Source organism: Heterodontus francisci, chromosome 1 (genome assembly GCF_036365525.1).
Source record: "Heterodontus francisci isolate sHetFra1 chromosome 1, sHetFra1.hap1, whole genome shotgun sequence".
Taxonomy (NCBI): Eukaryota; Metazoa; Chordata; class Chondrichthyes; order Heterodontiformes; family Heterodontidae; genus Heterodontus; species Heterodontus francisci.
Window position 1 is genome coordinate 6,343,518 of NC_090371.1, and position 25,104 is coordinate 6,368,621.

Below are 25,104 nucleotides of genomic sequence, written 5' to 3' on the forward strand. Positions count from 1 at the left end.
AGTGGAGGCTGGAAACTGCAGCAACTGGAGAGAGAGACTGGAGAAAGGTGAATACAGAGTGGAGACTGGAAACTGCAGCAACTGGAGAGAGAGACTGGAGAAAGGTGAATACAGAGTGGAGGGAAACCATCAAGGAAGGCTGCAATTTTTCTGGAGAGGTGGGTGTCAGGGCACCTGAAAGACTATTAAGTTTAAACTGTTTGGGGGAGGGAGAAGAGGCCTGAAGACTCAGGGGTGGGGCAGCCAAATCCAGTAGGGGCCCCTGTGTTTGTATTGGTGTTTGCACACAGGGAGCTCCCTCCCCACCCCAACTGCCTGCTCGGGACAGCTGGAGTTGCCCGGGTGAAGACTGTCTTGTTAAAATCAGAAGAGGAGAGTACCGGGCGGCTCCAGCCGTCCCGGGCGAAGAAGCCTCCCCCAACTGGAAGACAACAAACAAGTTTGGACTAATTGTGATAAAGGTGCTCCAACTGGCAGTTGGAACAAACATCCTTTTCAGCCTTTCTCTCCCTTCCTCCACTCAGTCGCCTCAATCACCTATCCTCCCCTTTTCCTTTACCATCCTACGCCATCCTCCTCTACTCCCACTCCACCTTGTTTAAAGTTTGCTTTTTTTAAAAATTGTGTAAATTTGTTTGTTTCTTGGGGGTGGACGTAGCTCTTAGACCCCATGGCAAGCCCCTCTTCGCCGGTGGCGGGGCCTTCCCGTTCATATGCTGCTGCGGCTGCTGCAGCTGCACCTGTTGCCCCGTCACCGTTTGCTTTATTAACATCGAAGCATGGGGTCAAGAGCTACGTCCACCCGAACATGACTATAGAGGCATGCGTGAAAGCAATGGCCGAGGTTGTCGGCCCTTCGGCCATTGTTGCAGCCTCTAAAATGTACGGGACGGCAGTGTTTTTCCTGAAGACCGAGCGGGCGGTGTCCCTGGCTCTGAGCAAGGGGCTCACCGTGGGCGGGACCTTTCTGCCAGTGGACCCCCTGGAGGCCACTGCGCAAAGGCTCATTTTATCCAATGTCCCACCCTTCATCCCTGGTGAGCTCCTCCTTCCCCACCTGCACCATCTGGGGGAGGTAAAGACGGGGCTCACCCCAGTCCCGCTCGGTCTTTGGGAGAACAGCCTCCGACACGTGTACTCCTTCCGCCGCCAGTTATTCATGCAGCTGGCGCGGGAGGAGGTGACAGAGGGCCACTTCAATGTAGAATTCCAGGGGACGGCCTACCGCGTCTTCTGGACCTTGGACGGGGTGCGGTGCCATGTCTGTAAGGGGGTGGGGCATGTTCGTAAGAACTGCCCCAACCTCCCGGCTGCCAACTCCAACTCAGCGGCCCAGGGTGGCGATGCTGCACCTCCTCCCACCCCCACTACACCACCACCAGATACCATTCAGTCGGTACCGGAGGCTGTGGTTTTCACGGCCTCCGGCAGGGAGGGGGGTGACCGTCCAAGTGGAAGGAAGGCGCGGAGGAGAAATAAACATCGAGAGGCGCGTCCCCTGGATATCGTGACACTACCCGAGCCTGAGCTCAGCCCAAGGCCCGATCTCGGGAAGTCAACTTGCCCCAGGGCTGGGCTCAGGCCCAGGGTGAATAAAAAAAAGGAGAGTGTGGAGGTGGAGGCCTCTGATGATATGGAGGTCTCTGAGCCTCCGCACACAACTGGGAAAAAGAGGAGAAGGCACCCCTCCACAGAGGTAACAAGGGGCCCTGAGGCGCAGGGCCCATCTGTTGGAGGGGAACTGTCTCCTGTTTCGGGTCCCCAGGTTTCCCCTGCCGCCACCACCAAGGCTGCAAAGTCCGGGCAGGTGCTCCCTATTCCTCAGGATGGAGGGGAGGGGATGGCCCCGGTACATGAGGCCCCTCCTGAAGGAGTAAGTGGGGCCCTGCTTGTGGTGGGGGAGCCTGGGGAAGCCGCCCATTCTGCCACTGCTACTGGGTCGGGTGTCCTGAATGAAGGGGAGGGCGAGGCCCCAGAGGGTCGGGCCTCCCAGCCGGAGTCCACCACCAACCAGGAGACACCCGACCCGGTTATAACTGAGAATGCTGCCCCATCTGCTGGGCCTGTGGGTGCTGGCGGAGCGGGAGATAGCCTCCACCCTCCGCCTCCAGTCTCGGCTCCAGCTGGTTTCCCGGAGTCGGGAACTTCTGTCTCCCCTGGACCACTCATTGCCCTGGGGACGGTGGTGGAGGGGGGTCCTGAACCGCTGGTGCCTACAGGCTCCAGTTTCACAATAGAACCCAGAGAGGACTCCTCCGCCATCGATCCTGGGGGTGGGATCGCGACGGAGGCGGGACCAGCTGGCGCAGCCGGGACGTCCGCCCCACAGTGTGTGGTAGATGTGTCGGCCGCTGGCGGTGACGACCCGGAGGAGGATGGGGATTCGGTGCGGGGCACGGAGGATGATCTTGATTCCATCGCCAGTGAGGTGGTGGAGTCCCTCGTGCCTCCCACCGAATCTCCTCTCATCCCCACGGCGGAACTCCGGGATTTCCTCGCGGTTTGCAGGGGCTGCCGCAATAAAGTTCAGCTGGCCCTCAACCGCTGGTCGAATCTGGCGCTGATCATCCAGTCCGTCCGTGCCGCCCTGAAGATAACAGGCAAGCGCGCGGACGTGAAACTGGTTGAGAGGCGCCGTTTTAGTGTGTTCCTCAATGGGTTGCTGGGGGAGTGGAAGGCCAGGTGCACTTCCACTCCCTCCTCACAGTGAGCTGTTGGTGACGGGTTTTAAGTACCTTTGACATGAAGATAACCATAGCCAGCCTCAACATCAACAGCAGCAGGGGGTCTCACCGCAGATTTCACAATCTCTCAGTCCTTAGGGAAGGGAGATACGCGGTGAGCTTTCTGCAGGAAACCCACACTGTTCCGGGAGACGAAGCCACTTGGCTCCTGGAGTGGCAGGGTGGGGTCTACATGAGTCACCTCACCCCTATTTGTGGTGTGGTTATCTTGTTGGCCCCGACCTTTCAGCCGGAGATCTTGGGGGTCAAGGAGCTAGTGCCGGGCAGCTTGCTGCACCTCGCCGTTCGCCTGGGTAGCGTGCCGCTCCACTTTGTGAACGTGTACGCGCCCAGGCCCGGCGCGTTGCAAGCGCGCTTCTTTGAAGAAGTGTCCGCTCTCTTGAGCTCCATCGATAGCGGCGAGTGCATCATCCTCGAGGGGGATTTTAACTGCACCCTCGAGGTGGGGGATCGCTCCGGTCCCCAGCGCGGCCAAGCGTCGGTGGAGAAGTAGAGGGGACTGATCAGCTCCCTTAACTTGGTGGACGTCTGGCGGAATCTCCATCCCGACTCCAGCGCCTTCACGTGGAGGTCTGGAGGAGGGGGGTCGCGAATCGACCGCCTCTACATTTCGCAGGCGTACGTCTCCCGCGTCTCGGCGGCCTCCATGCGGCTGGTGCCGTGCTCGGACCACCACCTGGTGTGGGCGGAGTTCACTCCGCTACACACGCGGGCGGGGTCCGCGTACTGGCACTTCAACAACCGGCTGCTGGAGGACGAGCGATTTCGGGACTCGTTCTGTTGATTCTGGGCCGACTGGAGAAGGAAGCAGGGGGGCTTCCCCTCCTTGAGGTTATGGTCGGATGTGGGCAAGACTCACATCCGCGTCTTCTGTCAGGAGTACGCGAAGGGGTCGACCAAGAGGCGGGAAGCCGAGATCGGGCGCCTTGAGAGGGAGGTGCTCGACTTGGAGTCCCGCCTCGGTCATGCCGTCGTGGACCCGGCCCTGTGGCAGGCGTACAAAGAGAAGAAGGGCGCGCTGAGGGACCTGCAGCTCATAGGGTCCCGAGGCGCGTACGTGAGGTCGCGGATCCAGATCCTGGAAGATTTGGACCGCGTATCACCCTTCTTCTACTCGCTGGAAAAATGGCGGGGGGTCCGTAAGCAGCTCATCGAGCTGCTGGCCGACGACGGATCCTCCATCACGGATCCGGAGGGAATGGGCCTCCTGGTCCGGACTTATTACAGTGCGTTGTTCTCTCCGGATCCGTCCAGCGAGGATGCGCGCAGAATTTTGTGGGAGGACCTGCCGCAGGTCAGCCCGGAGGGCGCCGAAGGATTGGAGGCTCCGCTCACGTTGGCGGAGCTGACTGGCGCCCTCCACCAGCTCTCGACGGGCAAATCCCCAGGGCTGGATGGGTTGACCGTGGAGTTCCTCAGGGTGTTCTGGGACGTCCTGAGGGACGATTACGCGCGGGTCCTGGGGGAAAGCCTGGCGACCGGGGAGATGCCCCTCTCATGGCGCAGGGCGGTCATCGTCCTGCTGCCGAAGAGGGGCGATCTCCGCCTGCTTAAAAACTGCCGTCCGGTCTCCCTCCTCAGCACGGATTATAAGATCTTTGCCCGGGCTATGTCTGCCCGCCTGGGCTCCGTGCTGGCCCACATGATCCACCCCGACAAGTCCTACACGGTCCTGGGCCGGTCCATCTAGGACAACATCCACCTGGTCCAGGACCTGATCCAACTTTCCCAGAGGACTGGTCAGTCGGTCGCCTTTCTCTCCCTCGATCAGGAGAAGGCGTTCGACAGGGTGGATCACGATTACCTTTTCGGGACTCTGCGCGCTTTCGGACTCAACTGTCCCCAACAAACACTCCCAGGACAGGTACAGTACAGGTTAGATACAGAGTAAATCTCCCTGTATACTTCACTACCATGAACTTTTTGAATACCCCTCGATTTAATATGTAAATAGAAATTGCTCTGACCATGCACATACAGAGCAGAGTGAACAAGTCCAGTAGATAAGTGATACAGTCTTATTCCTCCTTATACAACGCAAGATTTACTCACTTATTTCTCCTGAGATCCAGCGTTAAGTCCTCCCCCTCTAGCTTCACTGAGATGCTGATGTGGTTTGGATAGCTCCTCTACATAGGGCACAAAGAAATACTCATTATTAGACTGTGATTTATTTCACGAAGCTCCCATACTTACTTTTTTTTAATTCATTCATGGGATGTGGGCATCACTGGCTTTGCCAACATTTATTGCCCATCCCTATTGCCCTTGAGAGGCATGCTAGGCCATTTCAGAGTCAACCACATTGCTGTGGGACTGGAGTTACGTGTAGACCCAGTAGAGACAGCAGATTTCCTTCCCTAAAGGGGATTAGTGAACCAGTTGGGTTTTTACAACAATTAACAATGGTTTCATGGTCATCATTAGATCAGCTTTTAATTCCAGATTTATGAATTGAATTCAAATTTCACCATCAGCGCTGGTGGGATTTGAACCCATGTCACCAGTGGGTTAGCCTGGGCTCTGGATTACTAGTCTAGTAACATTACCACTACGCCACTGCTTCCAAAGACATCAACTCCTTTGAAGGGTTAATGACTGAAGACAAGACTACCTCTATCTTTCTGATCTCTAGAGAATTCTAATAAAGATGCAGCTATCTCCGTTATTAACCATCGATTGATGGAACAGACAGCACAGTCGGTGCCATTCGGCCCATTGAGTCTGCACCAGCTGTTTTGAAGCACAAGACTGTTCATCCAACTTAGCTGATTTTCCTGTAACTTTTTCTCCTTCAAGTATTTATCCAATTCCTTTCTGAAAGCTACTATTGAATTTGCTTCCACAACCTATCAGGCAGTACTTTCCAAATCCTAACCAATCATGAGTGACCCAAACACAACACAAAGCAGCATCACAAGTATTAACCCACCTGGCAGGTGCTCATATTTTTCTCAATTGCTCAGTCTCTTTCATCATCACTTGCTTTCTCTCTTTCATCTTCAATCAATTGTGAATAGTTTACTTTTGTTTGCATTATGTAATGATTGAATTTATAACTTCAATCTGCTTTTCTGGTGGTTTTTATTTCTGTGTTATCTGCAAGCTGACAATGTGATGGTCAGTGATAGAGGAAAGGTAAGGAGTGTGGAACTGGTGGTGAATGTGGAGGTTTAGTTGGGGTTACTGGTATCACTCATTAATTATTTTACCATGTCGAGCCTGGGCAGAAAGTGACTGTTCATGTTGTAGCCTTCTTTGCTCTTCCTGTCCCTCTACGTCCTGTTGCACTTCCTGTTACATTTTCTGTTACACTGCCTCCTCCTCATCCTCCTGCCCGTACTCCTCAGATTCTCCTCTGATAGGTTAAGCAAGGTCTGTTTACTCATTATGGCCAGGCTGTGCAGCATAAATCATTCTGCCATAAATCTTGATGCTCATGCAGTTGCATGCTACAGAGCGGTCCAGGGTGGTCCAGAGTGGTCTAGTGTTGTCCAGTGCGGTCCAGAGCGGTCCAGTGTAGTCCAGTGTAGTCCAGAGCGGTCCAGAGCGGTCCAGAGCGGTCCAGTGCGGTCCAGTGCGGTCCAGTGCGGTCCAGTGCGGTCCAGAGTGGTCCAGAGTGGTCCAGAGTGGTCCAGAGTGGTCCAGAGTGGTCCAGAGTGGTCCAGTGCGGTCCAGTGCGGTCCAGTGCGGTCCAGAGTGGTCCAGAGTGGTCCAGAGTGGTCCAGAGTGGTCCAGAGCGGTCCAGTGCGGTCCAGAGCGGTCCAGTGCGGTCCAGAGCGGTCCAGTGTAGTCCAGAGCGGTCCAGAGTGGTCCAGTGCGGTCCAGAGGGGTCCAGGCAGCAGAGGTATTCCTTGGGGATGCTGATGTGCTTGATGATATTCTTTGTGGCAGCACGACTCTCATTATATGCCTGCTGTGAGCATGTGAGTGGGTTCCACACAAGAGTCATGAGCTGTATTTATTAGTGTTAATATACCAAAGTCCGAGTGTATCAGGCCTGTGTCCTCAGTACCTTGCTCTATGGCAGCAAGGCCTGGACAACGTATGTCAGCCAAGAGCGATGTCTCAATTCATTCCATCTTCGCTGCCTCTGGAGAATACTTGGCATCAGGTGGCAGGACCGTATCTCCAACACAGAAGTCCTCGAGGCGGCCAACATCCCCAGCTTATACACACGACTGAGTCAGCGGCGCTTGAGATGGCTTGGCCATGTGAGCCACATGGAAGATGGCAGGATCCCCAAAGACACATTGTACAGCGAGCTCATCACTGGTATCAGACCCACTGGCCGTCCATGTCTCCGCTTTAAAGACGTCTGCAAACGCGACATGAAATCCTGTGACATTGATCACAAGTCGTTGGAGTCAGTTGCCAGCATTCGCCAGAGCTGGCGGGCAGCCATAAAGGCGGGGCTAAAGTGTGGTGAGTCAAAGAGACTTAGCAGTTGGCAGGAAAAAAGAGAGGCGCAAGGGGAGAGCCAACTGTGTAACAGCCCCGACAAACAAATTTCTCTGCAGCACCTGTGGAAGAGCCTGTCACTCCAGAATTGGCCTTTATAGCCACTCCAGGCACTGCTCCACAAACCACTGACCACCTCCAGGCGCTTACCCATTGTCTCTCGAGATAAGGAGGCCAAAGAAAGAAAGAAAGAATTACAGTAGAGAACAGGCAGCCTGTAGCAAGACAAAATAGAATCCATACAGATAGAGATAAAAGATAGTTAAGGATGAATAACACTAATAGTTGTTGACTACACACCACCTTTAGGATCTCTATAGAATTTGTTTTTGTTTATTCCACACAACACCTTTTTTTATTTTAAGTGCACTTATATCATTGCTCATCTCATCATTCAATGTCATGTCTACCTCTTCTATCTCTCTGGTAAACCGTGAAGCAAAATAATTATTTAATATTTCTGCCAGCTCTTTATTGTTACCTGTGGTATTATCCTGTCTATCCCTTGATGGTCTGATTGTACAAATACACCAATCACTAATGTTGCACCACAGGAAGATGGTTGTGATTGTTGGAGGTCAATCATCTCAGTTCCAGGACATCACTGCAGGAGTTCCTCAGGGTAGTGTCCGAGGCCCAACCATCTTCAGCTGCTTCATCAATGACCTTCCTTTAATCATAAGGTCAGAAGTTCACTGATGATTGCAAAATGTTCAGCACCATTTGTGATTCCTTAGATACTGAAACAGCCCGTGTCCAGATGGAGTAAGGCCTGGACAATATCCAGGTTTGGGCTGATAAGCGGAAAATACAATTCACAGCACACAAGTGCCAAACAATGACCATCTCCAAGAAAAGAGATTCTAATCTTCTCCCCTTGACATTCAATGGCATTACCATCACTGAATCCCCCACTATCAACATCCTAGGGGTTACCATTGACCAGAAACTGAACTGGAGTAGCCATATAAATACCGTGTCGACAAGAGCAGGTCAGAGGCTAGGAATCCTGAGGCGAGTAACTCACCTCCTGTCTCCCCAAAGCCTGTCCACCATCTACAAGACACAAGTCAGGAGTGTGATGGATTACTCTCCACTTGCCTGGATGGATGCAGCTTCAACAACACTCAAGAAGCTCGACACCATCCAGGACAAAGCAGCCTGCTTGACTGTCACCCCATCCACCACCTCCAACATTTGCTCCCTCCATCACCGACACACAGTGGCAGCAGTGTGTACCATCTACAAGATGCACTGCAGCAACGCACCAAGGCTCCTTAGACAGCACCTTCCAAACCCGCGACCTCTACCAACTAGAAGGACAAGGGCAGCAAATACATGGGAACACCACCACCTGCAAGTTCCCCTCCAAGTCACACACCATCCTGACTTGGAACTATATCGCCGTTCCTTCACTGTCGCTGGGTCAAAATCCTGGAACTCCCTTCCTAACAGCACTATAGGTGTACCTACCCCACATGGACTGCAGTGATTCAAGAAGGCAGCTCACCATCACCTTTTCAAAGGCAATTAGGGATGGGCAATAAATTCTGACCTAACCAGCAACACCCACATCCCATGTACAAATCAAAATAATGAATCGCTTCACACTTCTCCTCACTATCCTCCTCACAGTTCACAATACTTCCAAGTTTTGTGTTATCCACAAATTGTGAAATTGCGCCCTGTACACCCAATTTTGGTCATTATATAGTCTAAAAAAAGCAGTGGTCCTAATATCGACCCCTGGGAAACCCCACGACACACGATCCTCCAGTCTGAAAAACAACCATTCACTACTACTCTTCATCCCCTGTCTGCTCCTGTTTCTTTTATTCCATGGGCTCTAATTCTGCTGACAGGCCAGTTACAAGAACACAATTCATTTTATTTTGCTTGCCTTAAATATGGTTTTTCATGTTTGTGCTTTTGGAGGCGGGAATGGGCACCTGAGTGCAGTCTCTGATAGGATAATTTCAGGGCAGGGAACAGGAAGCAGAAAATTAACGAGTCACTCTGAAAAGACAGAAGAAGCAAAGGTTAAAACATTTGCAGCAAGGGAATTTGGCAGTGTTAAAAGGTAAATTTAAATGCAAGGAGTATAGGAAATAAAGCCAAGGGCAGAGATAGGCACATGACAACACGATATCATTGCTATAACGGAAACTCGGCTTAAAGGGGGGCAAGAATGACAACTCAATATCCCTGGATATAAAGTTTTCAGGTGAGATAGAGAGGGGGATAAAAAAGGAGGGGGTGTAGCATTATTAGTTAAGGAATCAGTAACAGCTTTGAGGAGGGATGATATGCTAAATGAATCATTAAATGAGGCCATATCGGTGGAGTTCAGAAATAAAAAAAAGGCAGCCTAACTACTAGGAATGTACTATAGACCCCCAAATAGTGAGAGGGAGGTAGAAGAACAAATATGTAGGCAGATTTCTGAGTGCAAAAACTATAGGGCAATAAGAGTTGGGGATTTCAACTACCCTAATATCAACAGGGATACAAACAGTGTGAGGGGCACAAAAGGGACAAAATTCTTGAACCGCATTCAAGAGAAGTTTTTTAGCCAGCACGTAACAAGCCCAACGTGAGGGGGCGCAATTCGAGATTTAGTCTTTGGTAATGAAGCTGGGCAAGTGCATGAAGTAACAGTGTGTGACCATTTTGGAGACAGTGACCATAATACAGTAAGTTTTAGCATAATCATGGAAAAGGACAAAGATAAAACAGGAGTAAAAGTTCTAAATTGGGGGAAAGTAAATTTTACGAAGCTGAGAGGTGAACTAGCGAAAGTGGACAGGATACAGTGACTTGAAGGAACATCAGTTGCAAACCGGTGGGAGGCATTCACAAGCGAGATTCTACAGGCACAGCGCAGGCATGTCCCCACAAAGATAAAGGGTGGTACTGCCAAATCTAGAGCCCTCTGGTTATCTGGAAGCTTGCAGGGTAAGTTAAAGCAGAAAAAGAAAGCTTATGACGATCACAAAAATCTTAATACTTTAGAAAGCCGAGAGGAGTATAGAAAGTGCAGAGGTGGAGTAACAAAGGAAATTAGAAAAGCAAAGAGAGGACATGAAAAAATATTGGCAGGTAAAATCAAGGAAACCCCAAAGATGTTTTATTCGTACATTAAGAACAAGAGGATAATTAAGGAAAGGGTAGGGCCTATCAGAGATATACAAGGGAACTTATGCGTGGATGCAGAAGATGTGGGCAGGGTTCTTAATGAGTTTTTTGTCTCTGTCTTCACAAAGGAGAGGGTTGATCTAGACATTGTAGTTAAAGAGGAGGAGTGTGAAATATTAGATACGATAAGCATAATGAGAGAGGAAGTACTAGAGGGTCTGACATCCCTGAAGGTGGATAAATCGCCAGGGCCGGATGGATTGTATCCCAGGTTGTTAAAGGAAGCCAGGGAGGAAATAGCAGATGTGCTGAGGATCATCTTCAAATCCTCACTGGATACAGGAGAGGTACCAGACAATTGGAGGACTGTCAACATAGTACCATAGTTTAAAATCGGTGAGAGGGACAGGCCAAATAATTACAGGCCGGTCAGTCTGACCTTGGTGGTGGGTAAATTGTTAGAATCTATTCTGAGGGGCAGGATAAACTGTCACTTGGAAAGGCATGAATTAATCAGGGATAGTCAGCATGGATTTGTTAGGGGAAGGTCATGTCTTCCGAACTTAATTGAGTATTTTGAGGAAGTAACAAGGAGGATTGATGAGGGTAGTGCAGTGGATGTGGTCTACATGGACTTTAGTAAGGCATTTGACAAGGTCCTGCATGGCAGATTGGTCAGTAAAATCAAAGCCCATAGGATACAGGGCAATGTGGCAGGTTGGATCTAGAATTGGCTCAGGGACAGGAAACAAAAGGTAGTAGTTGACGGATGTTTTTGTGAATGGAAAGCTGTTTACAGTGGAGTTCCACAGGGCTCAGTGTTGGGTCCCTTGCTGTTGTGGTATATATTAGGGGATATATATTAGGCGCAGTGGGGGCAGCACAGTGACGCAGTGGTTAGCACCGCAGCCTCATAGCTCCAGCGACCCGGGTTCAGTTCTGGGTACTGCCTGTGTGGAGTTTGCAAGTTCCCCCTGTGACTGCGTGGGTTTCCGCCGGGTGCTCCAGTTTCCTCCCACAGCCAAAGACTTGCAGGTTGATAGGTAAATTGGCCATTGTAAATTGCCCCTAGTGTAGGTAGGTGGTAGGAGATTGGTGTGGATGTGGTCGAGAATATGGGGTTAATGTATTAGAATTAGAACATTACAGTGCAGTACAGGCCCTTCGGCCCTCGATGTTGCGCCGACCTGTGAAACCATCTGACCTACACTATTCCATTTTCATCCATATGTCTATCCAATGACCACTTAAATGCCCTTAAAGTTGGCGAGTCTACTACTGTTGCAGGCAGGGCGTTCCACGCCCCTACTACTCTCTGAGTAAAGAAACTGCCTCTCATATCTGTCCTATATCTATCACCCCTCAACTTAAAGCTATGTCCCCTCGTGTTTGCCATCACCATCCGAGGAAAAAGACTCTCACTATCCACCCTATCTAACCCTCTGATTATCTTATATGTCTCTATTAAGTCACCTCTCCTCCTCCTTCTCTCCAACGAAAACAACCTCAAGTCCCTCAGCCTTTCCTCGTAAGACCTTCCCTCCATACCAGGCAACATCCTAGTAAATCTCCTCTGCACCCTTTCCATAGCTTCCACATCCTTCCTATAATGCGGTGACCAGAACTGCACGCAATACTCCAGGTGCGGTCTCACCAGAGTTTTGTACAGCTGCAGCATGACCTCGTGGCTCTGAAACTCGATCCCCCTACTAATAAAAGCTAACACACCATATGCCTTCTTAACAGCCCTATTAACCTGGGTAGCAACCTTCAGGGATATATGCACCTGGATACAAAGATCTCTCTGTTCATCTACACTACCAAGAATCTTCCCATTAGCCCAGTACTCTGCATTCCTGTTACTCCTTCCAAAGTGAATCACCTCGCACTTTTCCGCATTAAACTCCATTTGCCATCTCTCAGCCCAGCTCTGCAGCCTATCTATGTCCCTCTGTACCCTACAACATCCTTCGGCACTATCCACAACTCCACCGACCTTAGTGTCATCCGCAAATTTACTAACCCACCCTTCCACACCCTCTTCCAGGTCATTTATAAAAATGACAAACAGCAGTGGCCCCAAAACAGATCCTTGTGGTACACCACTAGTAACTAAACTCCAGGATGAACATTTGCCATCAACCACCACCCTCTGTCTTCTTTCAGCTAGCCAATTTCTGATCCTAAGCTCTAAATCACCTTCAACCCCATTCTTCCGTATTTTCTGCAATAGCCTACCATGGGAAACCTTATCAAACGCCTTACTGAAATCCATATACACCACATCCACTGCTTTACCCACATCCACCTGTTTGGTCACCTTCTCGAAAAACTCAATAAGGTTAGTGAGGCACGACCTACCCGTCACAAAACCGTGCTGACTATCGCTAATGAACTTATTCTTTTCAAGATGATTATAAATCCTGTCTCTTATAACCTTTTCCAACATTTTACCCACAACCGAAGTAAGGCTCACAGGTCTATAATTACCAGGGCTGTCTCTACTCCCCTTCTTGAAATAGGGGATAACATTTGCTATCCTCCAGTCTTCCGGCACTATTCCTGTCGACAATGACGACATAAAAATCAAGGACAAAGGCTCTGCAATCTCCTCCCTGGCTTCCCAGAGAATCCTAGGATAAATCCCATCTGGCCCAGGGGACTTATCTATTTTCACACTTTCCAAAATTGCTAACACCTCCTCCTTGTGAACCTCAATCCCATCTAGCCTAGTAGTCTGAATCTCAGTATTCTCCTCGACAACATTTTCTTTCTCTACTGTAAATACTGACGAAAAATATTCATTTAACACTTCCCCTATCTCCTCTGATTCCACACACAACTTCCCACTACTATCCTTGATTGGCCCCAATCGAACTCTAGTCATTCTTTTATTCCTGATATACCTGTAGAAAGCCTTAGGGTTTTCCTTGATCCTATCCGCCAATGACTTCTCGTGTCCTCTCCTTGCTCTTCTTCGCTCTCCCTTTAGATCCTTCCTGGCTAGCTTGTAACTCTCAAGCACCCTAACTAGCCTTCACGTCTCATCCTTACATAAGCCTTCTTCTTCCTCTTGACAAGCGCTTCAACTTCTTTAGTAAACCACGGCTCCCTCGCTCGACAACTTCCTCCCTGCCTGACAGTTACATACTTATCAAGGACACGCAGTAGCTGCTCTTTGAATAAGCTCCACATTTCGATTGTGCCCATCCCCTGCAGTTTCCTTCCCCATCCTACGCATCCTAAATCTTGCCTAATCGCATCATAATTTCCTTTCCCCCAGCTATAATTCTTGCCCTACGGTATATACCTGTCCCTGCCCATCGCTAAGGTAAACCTAACCGAATTGTGATCACTATCACCAAAGTGCTCACCTACATCTAAATCAAACACCTGGCCGGGTTCATTACCCAGTACCAAATCCAATGTGGCATCACCCCTGGTTGGCCTGTCTACATACTGTGTCAGAAAACCCTCCTGCACACACTGGACAAAAACTGACCCATCTAAAGTACTCGAACTATAGTATTTCCAGTCGATATTTGGAAAGTTAAAGTCCCCCATAACAACTACCCTGTTACTCTCGCCCCTGTCGAGAATCATCTTCGCTATCCTTTCCTCGACATCTCTGGAACTATTTGGAGTTCTATAAAAGACTCCCAACAGGGTGACCTCACCTCTCCTGTTTCTAACCTCGGCCCATACTACCTCAGTAGACGAGTCCTCAAACGTCCTTTCTGCCGCTGTAATACTCTCCTTGATTAACAATGCCACACCTCCCCCTCTTTTACCATCTTCTCTGTTCTTACTGAAACATCTAAATCCTGGAACCTGCAACATCCATTCCTGCCCCTGCTCTACCCATGTCTCCGAAATGGCCACTACATCGAGATCCCAGGTACCAACCCATGCTGCAAGCTCACCCACCTTATTCCGGATGCTCCTGGCGTTGAAGTAGACACACTTTAAACTAGGTTCTTGCTTGCCAGTGCCCTCTTGCGTCCTTGTAACCTTATCCCTGACCTCACTACTCTCAACATCCTGTACACTGGCACTACAATTTAGGTTCCCATCCCCCTGCTGAATTAGTTTCAACCCCCCCGAAGAGCACTAGTAAATCTCCCCCCCAGGATATTGGTACCCCTCTGGTTCAGGTGAAGACCATCCTGTTTGTAGAGGTCCCACCTACCCCAGAAAGAGCCCCAATTATCCAGGAAACCAAAACCCTCCCTCCTACACCATCCCTGCAGCCACGTGTTCAACTCCTCTCTCTCCCTATTCCTCGCTTCGCTAGCACGTGGCACGGGCAACAACCCAGAGATAACAACTCTGTTTGTTCTCGCACTAAGCTTCCACCCTAGCTCCCTGAATTTCTGTCTTAAATTAGTATAAATGGGTGGCTGTTGGTTGGCACAGACTCGGTGGGCCGAAGGGCCTGTTTCAGTGCTGTATCTCTAAATTAAAAAAAAATAATAATTAATGATTTGAACTTAAATGCGGGAATCATGATCGGGAAATTTGCTGATGACACAAAAATTGGCTGTGTAGTTGATAGTGAAGAGGATAGCTGTAGATTCCAGAATGCTATCCAAAGTTTGGTTGAGTGGGCAGGAAAGTGGCAAATGGAATTCACTCCAGAGAAGTGTGAGGTAATGCAACAAAAACAAGAAATGCTGGATTCACTCAGCAGGTCTGGCAGCATCTGTGGAAAGAGAAGCAGAGTTAACGTTTCGGGTCAGTGACCCTTCTTCGGAACTGATATTTCTAATATTTGTCAGTTCCGAAGAAGGGTCACTGACCCGAAACGTTAACTCTGCTTCTCTTTCCACAGATGCTGCCAGACCTGCTGAGTGATTCCAGCATTTCTTGTTTTTGTTTCAGATTTCCAGCATCCGCAGTATTTTGCTTTTATTATGTGAGGTAATGCATTTGGGGAGGGCAAACAAAGCGAGGGAATACACAATAAACGGGAGGATATTGAGAGGGATAGAAGAAGTGAGAGACAGGTCCCTGAAGGTGGCAGGACTGGTAGATAGAGTGGTGAAGAAGGCATATGGTATGCTTTCCTTTATTCACCGAGGTAGAGAATACAAAAGCAGGGATGTAATGCTGGAACTGTATAAAACACTGGTTAGGCCACAGCTGGAGTATTGCGTACAGTTCTGGTCACATTACAGGAAGGACATAATTGCTCTGGAGAGAGTACAGAGGAGATTTACAAGAATGTTGCCAAGGCTCGAATGTTGCAGCAATGAAAAAAGATTGGATTGGCTAGGGTTGTTTTCCTTAGAACAGAGGAGGCTGAAAGGTGACTTAATTGAGGTGTACAAAATTGAGGGGGCTGGATAGAGTAGACAGGAGAGACCTGTTTCCCCCAGCGGAGAGGTCAATTACCAACGGGCACAGATTTAGGGTGATTGGTAGAAGGATTAGAGGGGACATGAGGAGAAACTTTTTCACCCAGAGGGTGGTGAGTGTCTGGAATTCACTGTCAGGAATGGTGGTGGAGGCAGAAATCCTCAACTCATTTGAAAGGAACCTGGACCTGCACCTGAAGTGCTGGAACCTGCGAGGCTATGGACCAGGTGCTGGAAGGTGGGATCAGATTGGACGGTTAGTTTTACTCTCTCTGCACTAATGCTTTGTCTTTCACCACAGCATTATCACTCCCATTGCCCCATGACCTCCTTGTCAGTCAATCTCTCCTTCCCTCTGCCTATCGCACATCTTCCCTTTCGTTCCCTTCCCCCACCTCCACCTCCACCTCCACCCCACTTGTTTAAAACCTGTTACATTTCTAACCTTTGCCAGTTCTGATGAAAGGTCACTAACCTGAAACGTTCACTATTTTAAAAAAATCTTTCTGCTGGTTCTAATCCGAATGCTAACATCACTCCTCTCAACCTGTCCAGGAAAAGAGTAGATTTCTTATTCATGTCCTGACAGAGAGTAAGAATCTGCAATACACACCCAATATCCTGCAAAATGTAATTTGATCCATTCTGCTGCGGAGTAATTCAAATTCTCTGCAATGTTTTCTACCTTTCAGCTATTTACTTATCCATTTACAGGATTTAAATTGAATCCCCTCAGCTTTGAGCTTCACTCAACAACAACTGTCTAATTCTCTTTTAAAAGCTGTTATTGACACTCTTTCAAGAACAGTAGAAATTTTTCTCACCTCCCTTTGACTCTTTTTGTGATTATCTTGAATTTTCACCTTCCCATCAACTCACTGACCAGCGGAGACAATCCCTGGTGGGCATTTATGGCCAATTGCCCTGAGTTTGATATGAGCCAATCACCTTGTTCATAAGGACTTCTTAAAGGACACCAGTGAACTAGCTCAGTATTTACAGCAATCTGAGAGGGTCATGCTTACTGATACCTGGGCCGAGATTTTCAGGGTCGCAGCCGGTAAAATGGGACCTTTAATAATTTATGCTTCTCATAATAGTATAAAATTCTTTTAGAAATAATTTTCTCTCTCTCTTATTCAGAAAGATTGTATAGCAGACAGCTGGGACAGCAGACGTCTGCTATCTTTGCCAAGGGCAATCCGTAATATAGGCTCTGAAACAAGACATTCCTAAAGCTGATAAGATGCAGCCCCGCACCCTCTCTAGACAAGTGTCTGGCAGAAGTTTACAAACAATACCAAGCATGAGATAAGGTGAAAGGTGACTTTGAGGAGCTGTGATGGACAAGGAGGAGGTGACCACCCCTGACCCCTCAGATTGTTAAACAGGCAGATGTCCAGTCACCAAAATGAGGAGGCCAATGAGAGTCTCTCATCCACAACTGTTTTATTGTCAATTCATAGTTTAGTCTAAACATCAGTTCCCACTCTTTCCTTCTGAACTAATTCTCTGTCCAGAGGCAACTCCCCCATTAGGCAAAAACCCAGCCCTTAAATACAAAACTATAATGAGCATCACCTGCTCTCTATTCACACTGAAAATAAGATAAAAACTAAAGACCAGTTAGAAATTTTAAAAACAAATTAAAATCTAATAAAATAAAAGTGATGCAGGACCAGGTTATGTGTTGTACCTGCATGATGTGGGAGCTGGTGGACCCCATTGTGGTTCCTAGTGAACACATCTGTAGCAAGTGTTGGCTGCTCGAGGAACTCCGGCTCAGAGTTGTTGAGCTGGAGTCTGAGCTTCGGACACTGCGACACATCAGGGAGGGGGAGAGTTACCTGGACGCTGTGTTTCAGGAGGCAATCACACCCCTTAGATTAACTATGTGGTCAGGGACAGGAGGGTGTGACTATGAGTGAGGCAGGTAGAGGGATCCAGGAGGTAGTGTTGCAGGAGCCTCAGCCATTGTCCTTGTCCAACAGGTTCGAGATTCTTGCTCCCTGTGTGGACGAGAGCAGAGACTGGAGGGAAGATGAGCAAACTGACCACAGCACCGTGGTACTGGGAGCCATTCAAGTGGGCGTAGAAAAGAGAAATGTAGTTGTAATCGGGGATAGTATAGTTAGGGGCATAGACACTGTTCTCTGGGGCCAGGATCGAGAGTCCCGAAGGCTCTGTTGCCGACCTGGTGCCAGGGTTCAGGATATCTCATCTGGGCTGCAGAGGAACTTGGGAGTGGGAGGGGAAAGATCCAGTTGTCGTGGTCCACGTCGGTGCCAACAATATAGGTAGAACGAGGTTAGAGGTTCTGCTGAGGGAAAATAAGCACCTCGGGGCTAAGCTAAAAAGCAGAACCAAAAAGGTAATAATCTCCGGATTACTACCTGAGCCACGAGCAAATTGGCACAGGGTCAATAAGGTTAAAGAGGTAAATGCATGGCTCAAAGATTGGTGTGTGAGAAATGGGTTCGAATTCGTGGGACATTGGCACCAGTACGGGGGAAGGGGGGAGCTGTTCCGATGGGACAGGCTCCACCTGAATCATAAAAACAAAATACTGCGGATGCTGAAAATCTGAAACAAAAACAAGAAATGCTGGAATCACTCAGCAGGTCTGGCAGCATCTGTGGAAAGAGAAGCAAAGTTAACGTTTCGGGTCAGTGACCCTTCTTCGGAACTAGCAAATATTAGAAATGTCAAAGGTTATCAGCAAGTGAGCCGGGGGTGGGGCAAGAGATAACAAAGGAGAAGGTGTAGATTGGACAAGGCCACATAGCTGACCAAAAGGTCATGGAGCAAAGGCAAACAATATGTTAATGGTGTGTTGAAAGACAAAGCATTAGTACAGATTAGCTGTTAACGAACTGAATATTGAACAGCAGCAAGTACAAACATGAAAAAAAAACAGTGGGTAAGCAAACTGAACAAACTACAATGAAATGAAATAAACAAAAGAAAGTAAATTGTAAATAATGTCAAAAAGAAAAAAGAAAAAGTAACTAAAAATGAAAGTAAAATGGGGGGCTGTCATGCTCTGAAATTATTGAACTCAATGTTCAGTCCGGCAGGCTGTAGTGTGCCTAATCGGTAGATGAGATGCTGTTCCTCGAGCTTGCGTTGATGTTCACTGGAACACTGCAGCAATCCCAGGATAGAGATGTGAGCATGAGAGCAGGGGGGAGTGTTGAAATGGCAAGCAACCGGAAGCTCAGGGTCCTGCTTGCGGACTGAGCGGAGGTGTTCCGCAAAACGATCATCCAATCCGCGTTTGGTCTCCCCAATGTAGAGGAGACCACATTGTGAGCAGTGAATACAGTATACTACATTGAAAGAAGTGCAAGTAAATCGCTGCTTCACCTGAAAGGAGTGTTTGGGGCCTGGGATAGTGAGGTGAGAGGAGGTAAGTGAGCAGGTATTACACCTCCTGCGATTGTAGGGGAAGGTGCCATGGGACGGGGACGAGGTGTTGGGGGCAATGGAGGAGTGGACCAGGGTATCGCAGAGGGAACGATCCTTGCAGAAGCTCAACACAAACTCACAGACACTCCTTCCTACCTCTCTCTGGACCATGACCCCACCACCGAACATCAAGCCACTGTCCAAAGGACTGTCACTGACCTCATCTCCTCTGGAGATCTTCCGTCTACAGCTTCCAACCTCATAGTCCCGCAACCCTGGACAGCCCGCTTCTAACTCCTTCCCAAAATCCACAAATGGGACTGTCCTGGAAGACCCACTGTGTCAGCCTGCTCCTGCCCCACTGAACTTATTTCTTCCGATCTTGACTCTATCTTTTCTCCGCTGGTCCAGTCTCTTCCCACCTACATCCGTGACTCTTCTGACGCCCTACGTCATTTTGACAATTTCCAGTTTCCTAACCCTAACCGCCTCCTCTTCACTATGGACGTCCAATCGCTCTACACCTCCATCCCCCACCAGGACAGTTTCAGGGCTCTCCGCTTCTTCCTTGAACAGAGGCCCAACCAGTCCCCATCCACCACCACCCTCCTCTGCCTGGCTGAACTTGTTCTCACATTGAACAACTTCTCCTTCAACTCCGCTCACTTCCATCAAGTAAAAGGTGTTGCTATGGATACCCGCATGGGTCCTAGTTATGCCTGTCTTTTTGTGGGATATGTCGAGCATTCTTTGTTCCAGTCCTACTCAGGCCCCCTCCCCCAACTCTTTTTCCGGTACATTGATGACTGTATCGGTGCCGTTTCCTGCTCCCGCCCCAAACTGGAAAACTTTATCAACTTTGCTTCCAATTTCCACCCTTCTTTCACCTTTACATGGTCCATCTCTGACACTTCCCTTCCCTTCCTCGACTTCTCCGTCTCCATCTCTGGGGATAGGTTGTCTACTAATATCCATTATAAGCCCACCGACTCCCACAGCTACCTCGACTACACTTCTTCACACCCTACCTCCTGTAAGGACTCCATTCCATTCTCCCAGTTTCTCCATCTCCGACGCATCTGCTCTGATGATGCTACCTTCCATGACGGTGCTTCTGATATGACCTCCTTTTTCCCCAACCGAAGATTCCCCCCCACTGTGGTTGACAGGGCCCTCAACCGTGTCCGGCCCATTTCCCGCACCTCTACCCTCACCCCTTCCCCTCCCTCCCAGAACCGTGACAGGGTTCCCCTTGTCCTCACTTTCCACCCCATCGGCCTCCATATCCAAATGATCATCCTCCGCCATTTCCGCCACCTCCAGCGTGATGCCACTACCAAACGCATCTTCCCCTCCCTTCCCCTGTCAGCATTCCGAAGGGATCATCCCCTTCGCGACACCCTGGTCCACTCCTCCATTACCCCCACCACCTCGTCCCCGTCCCATGGCACCTTCCCCTGCAATCGCAGGAGGTGTAATACCTGCCCATTTACCTCCTCTTTCCTCACTATCCCAGGCCCCGAACACACCTTTCAGGTGAAGCAGCGATTTACTTGTACTTCTTTCAATGTAGTATACTGTATTCGCTGCTCACAGTGTGGTCTCCTCTACATTGGGGAGACCAAGCGCAGACTGGGTGACCGCTTTGCGGAACATCTCCGCTCAGTCTGCAAGCAGGACCCTGAGCTTCCGGTTGCTTGCCATTTCAACACTCCGCCCTGCTCTCATGCTCACATCTCTGTCCTGGGATTGCTGCAGTGTTCCAACGAACATCAACGCAAGCTCGAGGAACAGCATCTCATTTTCCGATTCAGCACACTACAGCCTGCCGGACTGAACATTGAGTTCAATAATTTCAGAGCATGACGGGCCCCCCATTTGACTTTTATTTTTAATTACTTTTTCTTTTTTCTTTTTTACATTTTTTACAATTTTTTTTCTTTTGTTTATTTCATTTCATCTTAGTTTGTTCAGTTTGCTTACCCACTGTTTTTTTTTTCATGTTTGTACTTGCTGCTGTTCAATATTCAGTCCGTTAACACCCTATCTGTACTAATGCTTTGTCTTTCAACACACCATTAACATATTGATTGCCTTTGCTCCATGACCTCTTGGTCAGCTATGTGGCCTTGTCCAATCTATACCTTCTCCTTTCTTATCTCTTGCCCCACCCCCACCTCACTTGCTTATAACCTTTGACGTTTCTGATATTTGTCAGTTCCGAAGAAGGGTCACTGACCCGAAACGTTAACTCTGCTTCTCTTTCCACAGATGCTGCCAGACCTGCTGAGTGATTCCAGCATTTCTTGTTTTTATTCCACCTGAATCATGCTGGGACCAGAGTCCTGGCGAATCGTATAACGAGGGCTGTAGATAGGGCTTTAAACTAAATAGAGGGGGGGAGGGTTCAGTTGCATGGAAAAACAGGAAGTTAAAGGAGAAGGTAGGAGTGCAGGTGAGTGGTGAGGTTGATTGTTACCAAACTGCAAGAAGTATACTGGTTAAACCAGGAGAGAGAAATAATAAACAGGCGAATAAAGCATCAGTGCTGAGGGACAGGTTAGGGGGTATAGCCCAAATAAGAGTTCTATATACAAATGCATGGAGTGTAAGGAATAAACTAGATGAACTGCAGGCGCAAATTCAAATGGAAGATTATGATGTGGTGGCCATTGCAGAGACGTGGCTGCAGGATGGTCAGGACTGGGAACTAAATATACCTGGTTATAAAGTTTACAGGAGGGACAGGGAAAATGGCAGAGGGGGTGGAGTAGGCGTACTGATTAGAAATAATATCACCTCATTGGTGAGGGAGGATATAATGAGGGGAAAGCATTCAGTGGAGACCTTATGGGTGGAACTGAGGAACAGAAAAGGATCTAAAACTGTAATAGGTGTTGTGTATAGACCCCCTGGTAACAGTTCTGAGGTATTAGATTGTATAAATGCACAAATGAGGCAAGTGTGTAACAAAGGCAGAGTAGTATTAATGGGGGATTTTAACTTACACATAGATTGGGAGAGGCAGACTAGCACCTGTTAGAAAGGAAGTGAATTTCTGGAGTGTGTCCGGGATAGTTTCCTACAGCAATATGTCCTAGATGTAACAAGGGGACAGGCAATATTAGATTTAGTTATGAGTAATGAGCCAAATTTAATTAGTTGTCGAACTGTGCGTGAACATTTATCAAATAGTGATCACAACATGATTGAATTCAAGGTAGCGTTTGAAAGTGAAAAGCACGAATCAGCTACGAGAATTTTAGACTTGGGTAAGGCTGACTTTACCGGGATGAGACAGAGACTGTCCATGGTAAACTGGGTAGATCTGTTAATGGGTCAAACGACTGAAGAACAGTGGAGAATATTTAAAGAAACATTTAATGAAATACAGAGCGAGTATATACCCCTGAGAGGAAAAAACTCCACTTCACAGAAAAAACAGCCATGGACGACTAAAGAGATTAGGGATAGCATAAAACAAAAAGAAATGGATTACAAAAATGCAAAACACAGCACAGATCCGGCCGAATGGGATCGATACAAAGACCAGCAAAGGGTCACAAAGCAGCTTATAAGAGCTACTAAAAGAGATTATGAAAGGAAACTTGCAAGGGATATCAAAATCAATAAGAAGAAATTTTATAGTTACATAAAGGGAAAACAGATGGTCAAGAGCAATGTAGTCCCACTAAAAGCTGAAACTGGAGATATTGTCATTGATAATGGGGAAATGGCAGACATGTTGAACAATTACTTTGCCTCAGTATTTACAGTTGAAAAGGAGGATAACTTGCCGGCAGTCCCGAAAAAATTAATAGCCGATAGGGGACAGGGACTCATTACAATTAATGTAAGTAAATCATCAGTAACAAGGAAATTAATGGAATTAAAGAGTGAGATATCCCCAAGGCCTGACGGTTTCCATCCGAGGGTGTTAAAGGAAGTAGGGGAGCACATTGTAGATGCCCTAACTATAGTCTTTCAGAGTTCCCTAGATTCAGGAGAGGTCCCTCTGGATTGGAAAGTTGCACATGTCACTCCACTTTTTAAGAAGGGTGAAAGGGTGAACCAAGGAAATTACAGACCAGTTAGCCTGATATCTGTGGTGGGCAAGTTGCTGGAGTCTATAATCAAGGTTAGGGTGACTGAACACCTAGAAAAATTTCAGTTAATCAGAGACAGCCAGCATGGATTCATGATGGGAAGGTCATGCCTGACAAATCTCATTGAATTTTTTGAAGAGGTGACTCAGGTAGTGGACAGGGGAATGTCTATGGATGTTATTTATATGGACTTCTAGAAGGCAATTAATAAAGTCCCACATAAGAGCGGCACAGTGGCGCAGTGGTTAGCACCGCAGCTTCACAGCTCCAGCGACCCGGGTTCAATTCTGGGTACTGCCTGTGCGGAGTTTGCAAGTTCTCCCCGTGTCTGCGTGGGTTTCCTCCGGGTGCTCCGGTTTCCTCCCACATGCCAAAGACTTGCAGGTTGATAGGTAAATTGGCCATTAGCAATTGCCCCTAGTATAGGTAGGTGGTAGGGAAATATAGGGACAGGTGGGGATGTGGTAGGAATATGGAATTAGTGTAGGATAAGTATAAGTGGGTGGTTGATGGTCGGCACAGACTCGGTGGGCCAAAGGGCCTGTTTCAGTGCTGTATCTCTAAACTAAACTAAACGAAAAAGAGACTGTTAACTAAGGTAGAAGCCCATGGAGTTGAGGGCAAATTATTGACATGGTTAGGAAGTTGGTTGAGTGGTAGGTGACAGAGAGTGGGGATAATGGGTAAGTACTCCGATTGGCAGGATGTGACTAGTGGTGTCCCGCAGGGATCTGTGTTGGGGCCTCAATTATTCACATTATTCATTAACGACTTGGATGATGGCACAGTAAGTCATATATCCAAATTTGCTGATGATACAAAGTTAGGTAGCATTGCAGACAGTCTAGATGATAGCATAAAATTGCAAAGAGATATTGACAGACTCGGTGAGTGGGCAAAACTGTGGCAGATGGATTTCAATGCGGGCAAGTGTGAGGTTATCCATTTTGGACCAAAAAAGGGATAGAGCAGGGTACTTTCTGAATGGGAAGAGGTCAAGTACAGTGGCTGTCCAAAGATTCTTGGGGGTTCAGGTGCATAGATCTTTAAAATGCCATGAGCAAGTGCAGAAAATAATCAAAAAGGCTAATGGAATGCTAGCCTTTATATCCAGAGGATTGGAGTATAAAGACACAGAGGTTATGCTGCAGCTGTACAAAACCCTGGTTCGACCCCACTTGGAGTACTGTGAGCAGTTCTGGGCACCACACCTTAGGAAGGATATATTGGCCTTGGAGGGAGTGCAACGTAGGTTTACAAGAATGATACCTGGACTACAGGGGTTAAGTTACAAGGAGAGATTACACAAAATAGGCCTGTTTTCGCTAGAATTTAGAAGGTTAAGGGGTGATCTGATTGAAGTCTTCGAGATATTAACAGGAAAAGACAGGCTCGATAAAGATAAACTATTTCCACTGGTTGGAGATTCTAAAACTAGGGGGCATAGTCTAAAAATTAGGACCAGACCGTTCAGGAGAGATGTTAGGAAGCACTTCTTCACGCAAAGGATGGTAGAGGTTTGGAACTCTCTCCCACAAACAGCAGTTGAAGCTAGAACAGTTGTTAATTTTGCATCTAAGATAGATTTTTGTTAAGCAAAGATATTAAGGGATATGGGCCAAAGGCAGGTATATGGAGTTAGGCCTCGGATCAGCCATGATCTCATTGAATGGTGGGACAGGCTCGAGGGGCTGAATGGCCTACTCCAGTTCCTATCTTCCTATGTTTCTTTAACTTAAGCAAGGAGTTAGGAGGGCTAAAAGGGGTCATGAAAAGTCATTGGCAAACAGGATTAAGGAAAATCCCAAGGCTTTTTATACATATATAAAGAGCAAGAGGGTAACCAGGGAAAGGGTTGGCCCACTCAAGGACAGAGATGGGAATCTATGTGTG

General features: G+C 48.2%; 1 protein-coding gene across 5 annotated transcripts in view; it reads right to left on the reverse strand.

Moving 5' to 3' along the window:
• The window catches only part of LOC137367113 (disintegrin and metalloproteinase domain-containing protein 12-like), a 544,479-nt gene that overhangs the window by 468,676 nt on the left and 50,699 nt on the right, over positions 1 to 25,104 (reverse strand). For all 5 annotated transcript variants that reach the window (XR_010973684.1, XM_068028577.1, XM_068028570.1 and 2 more), the window contains exon 3: positions 4,797 to 4,873. Coding sequence is in view for 4 of the 5 variants with exons in the window: in XM_068028577.1 (XP_067884678.1) it covers positions 4,797 to 4,873 (77 nt within the window). In the remaining variant the exon portion in view is untranslated. The remainder of the gene's footprint in view (positions 1 to 4,796; positions 4,874 to 25,104) is intronic.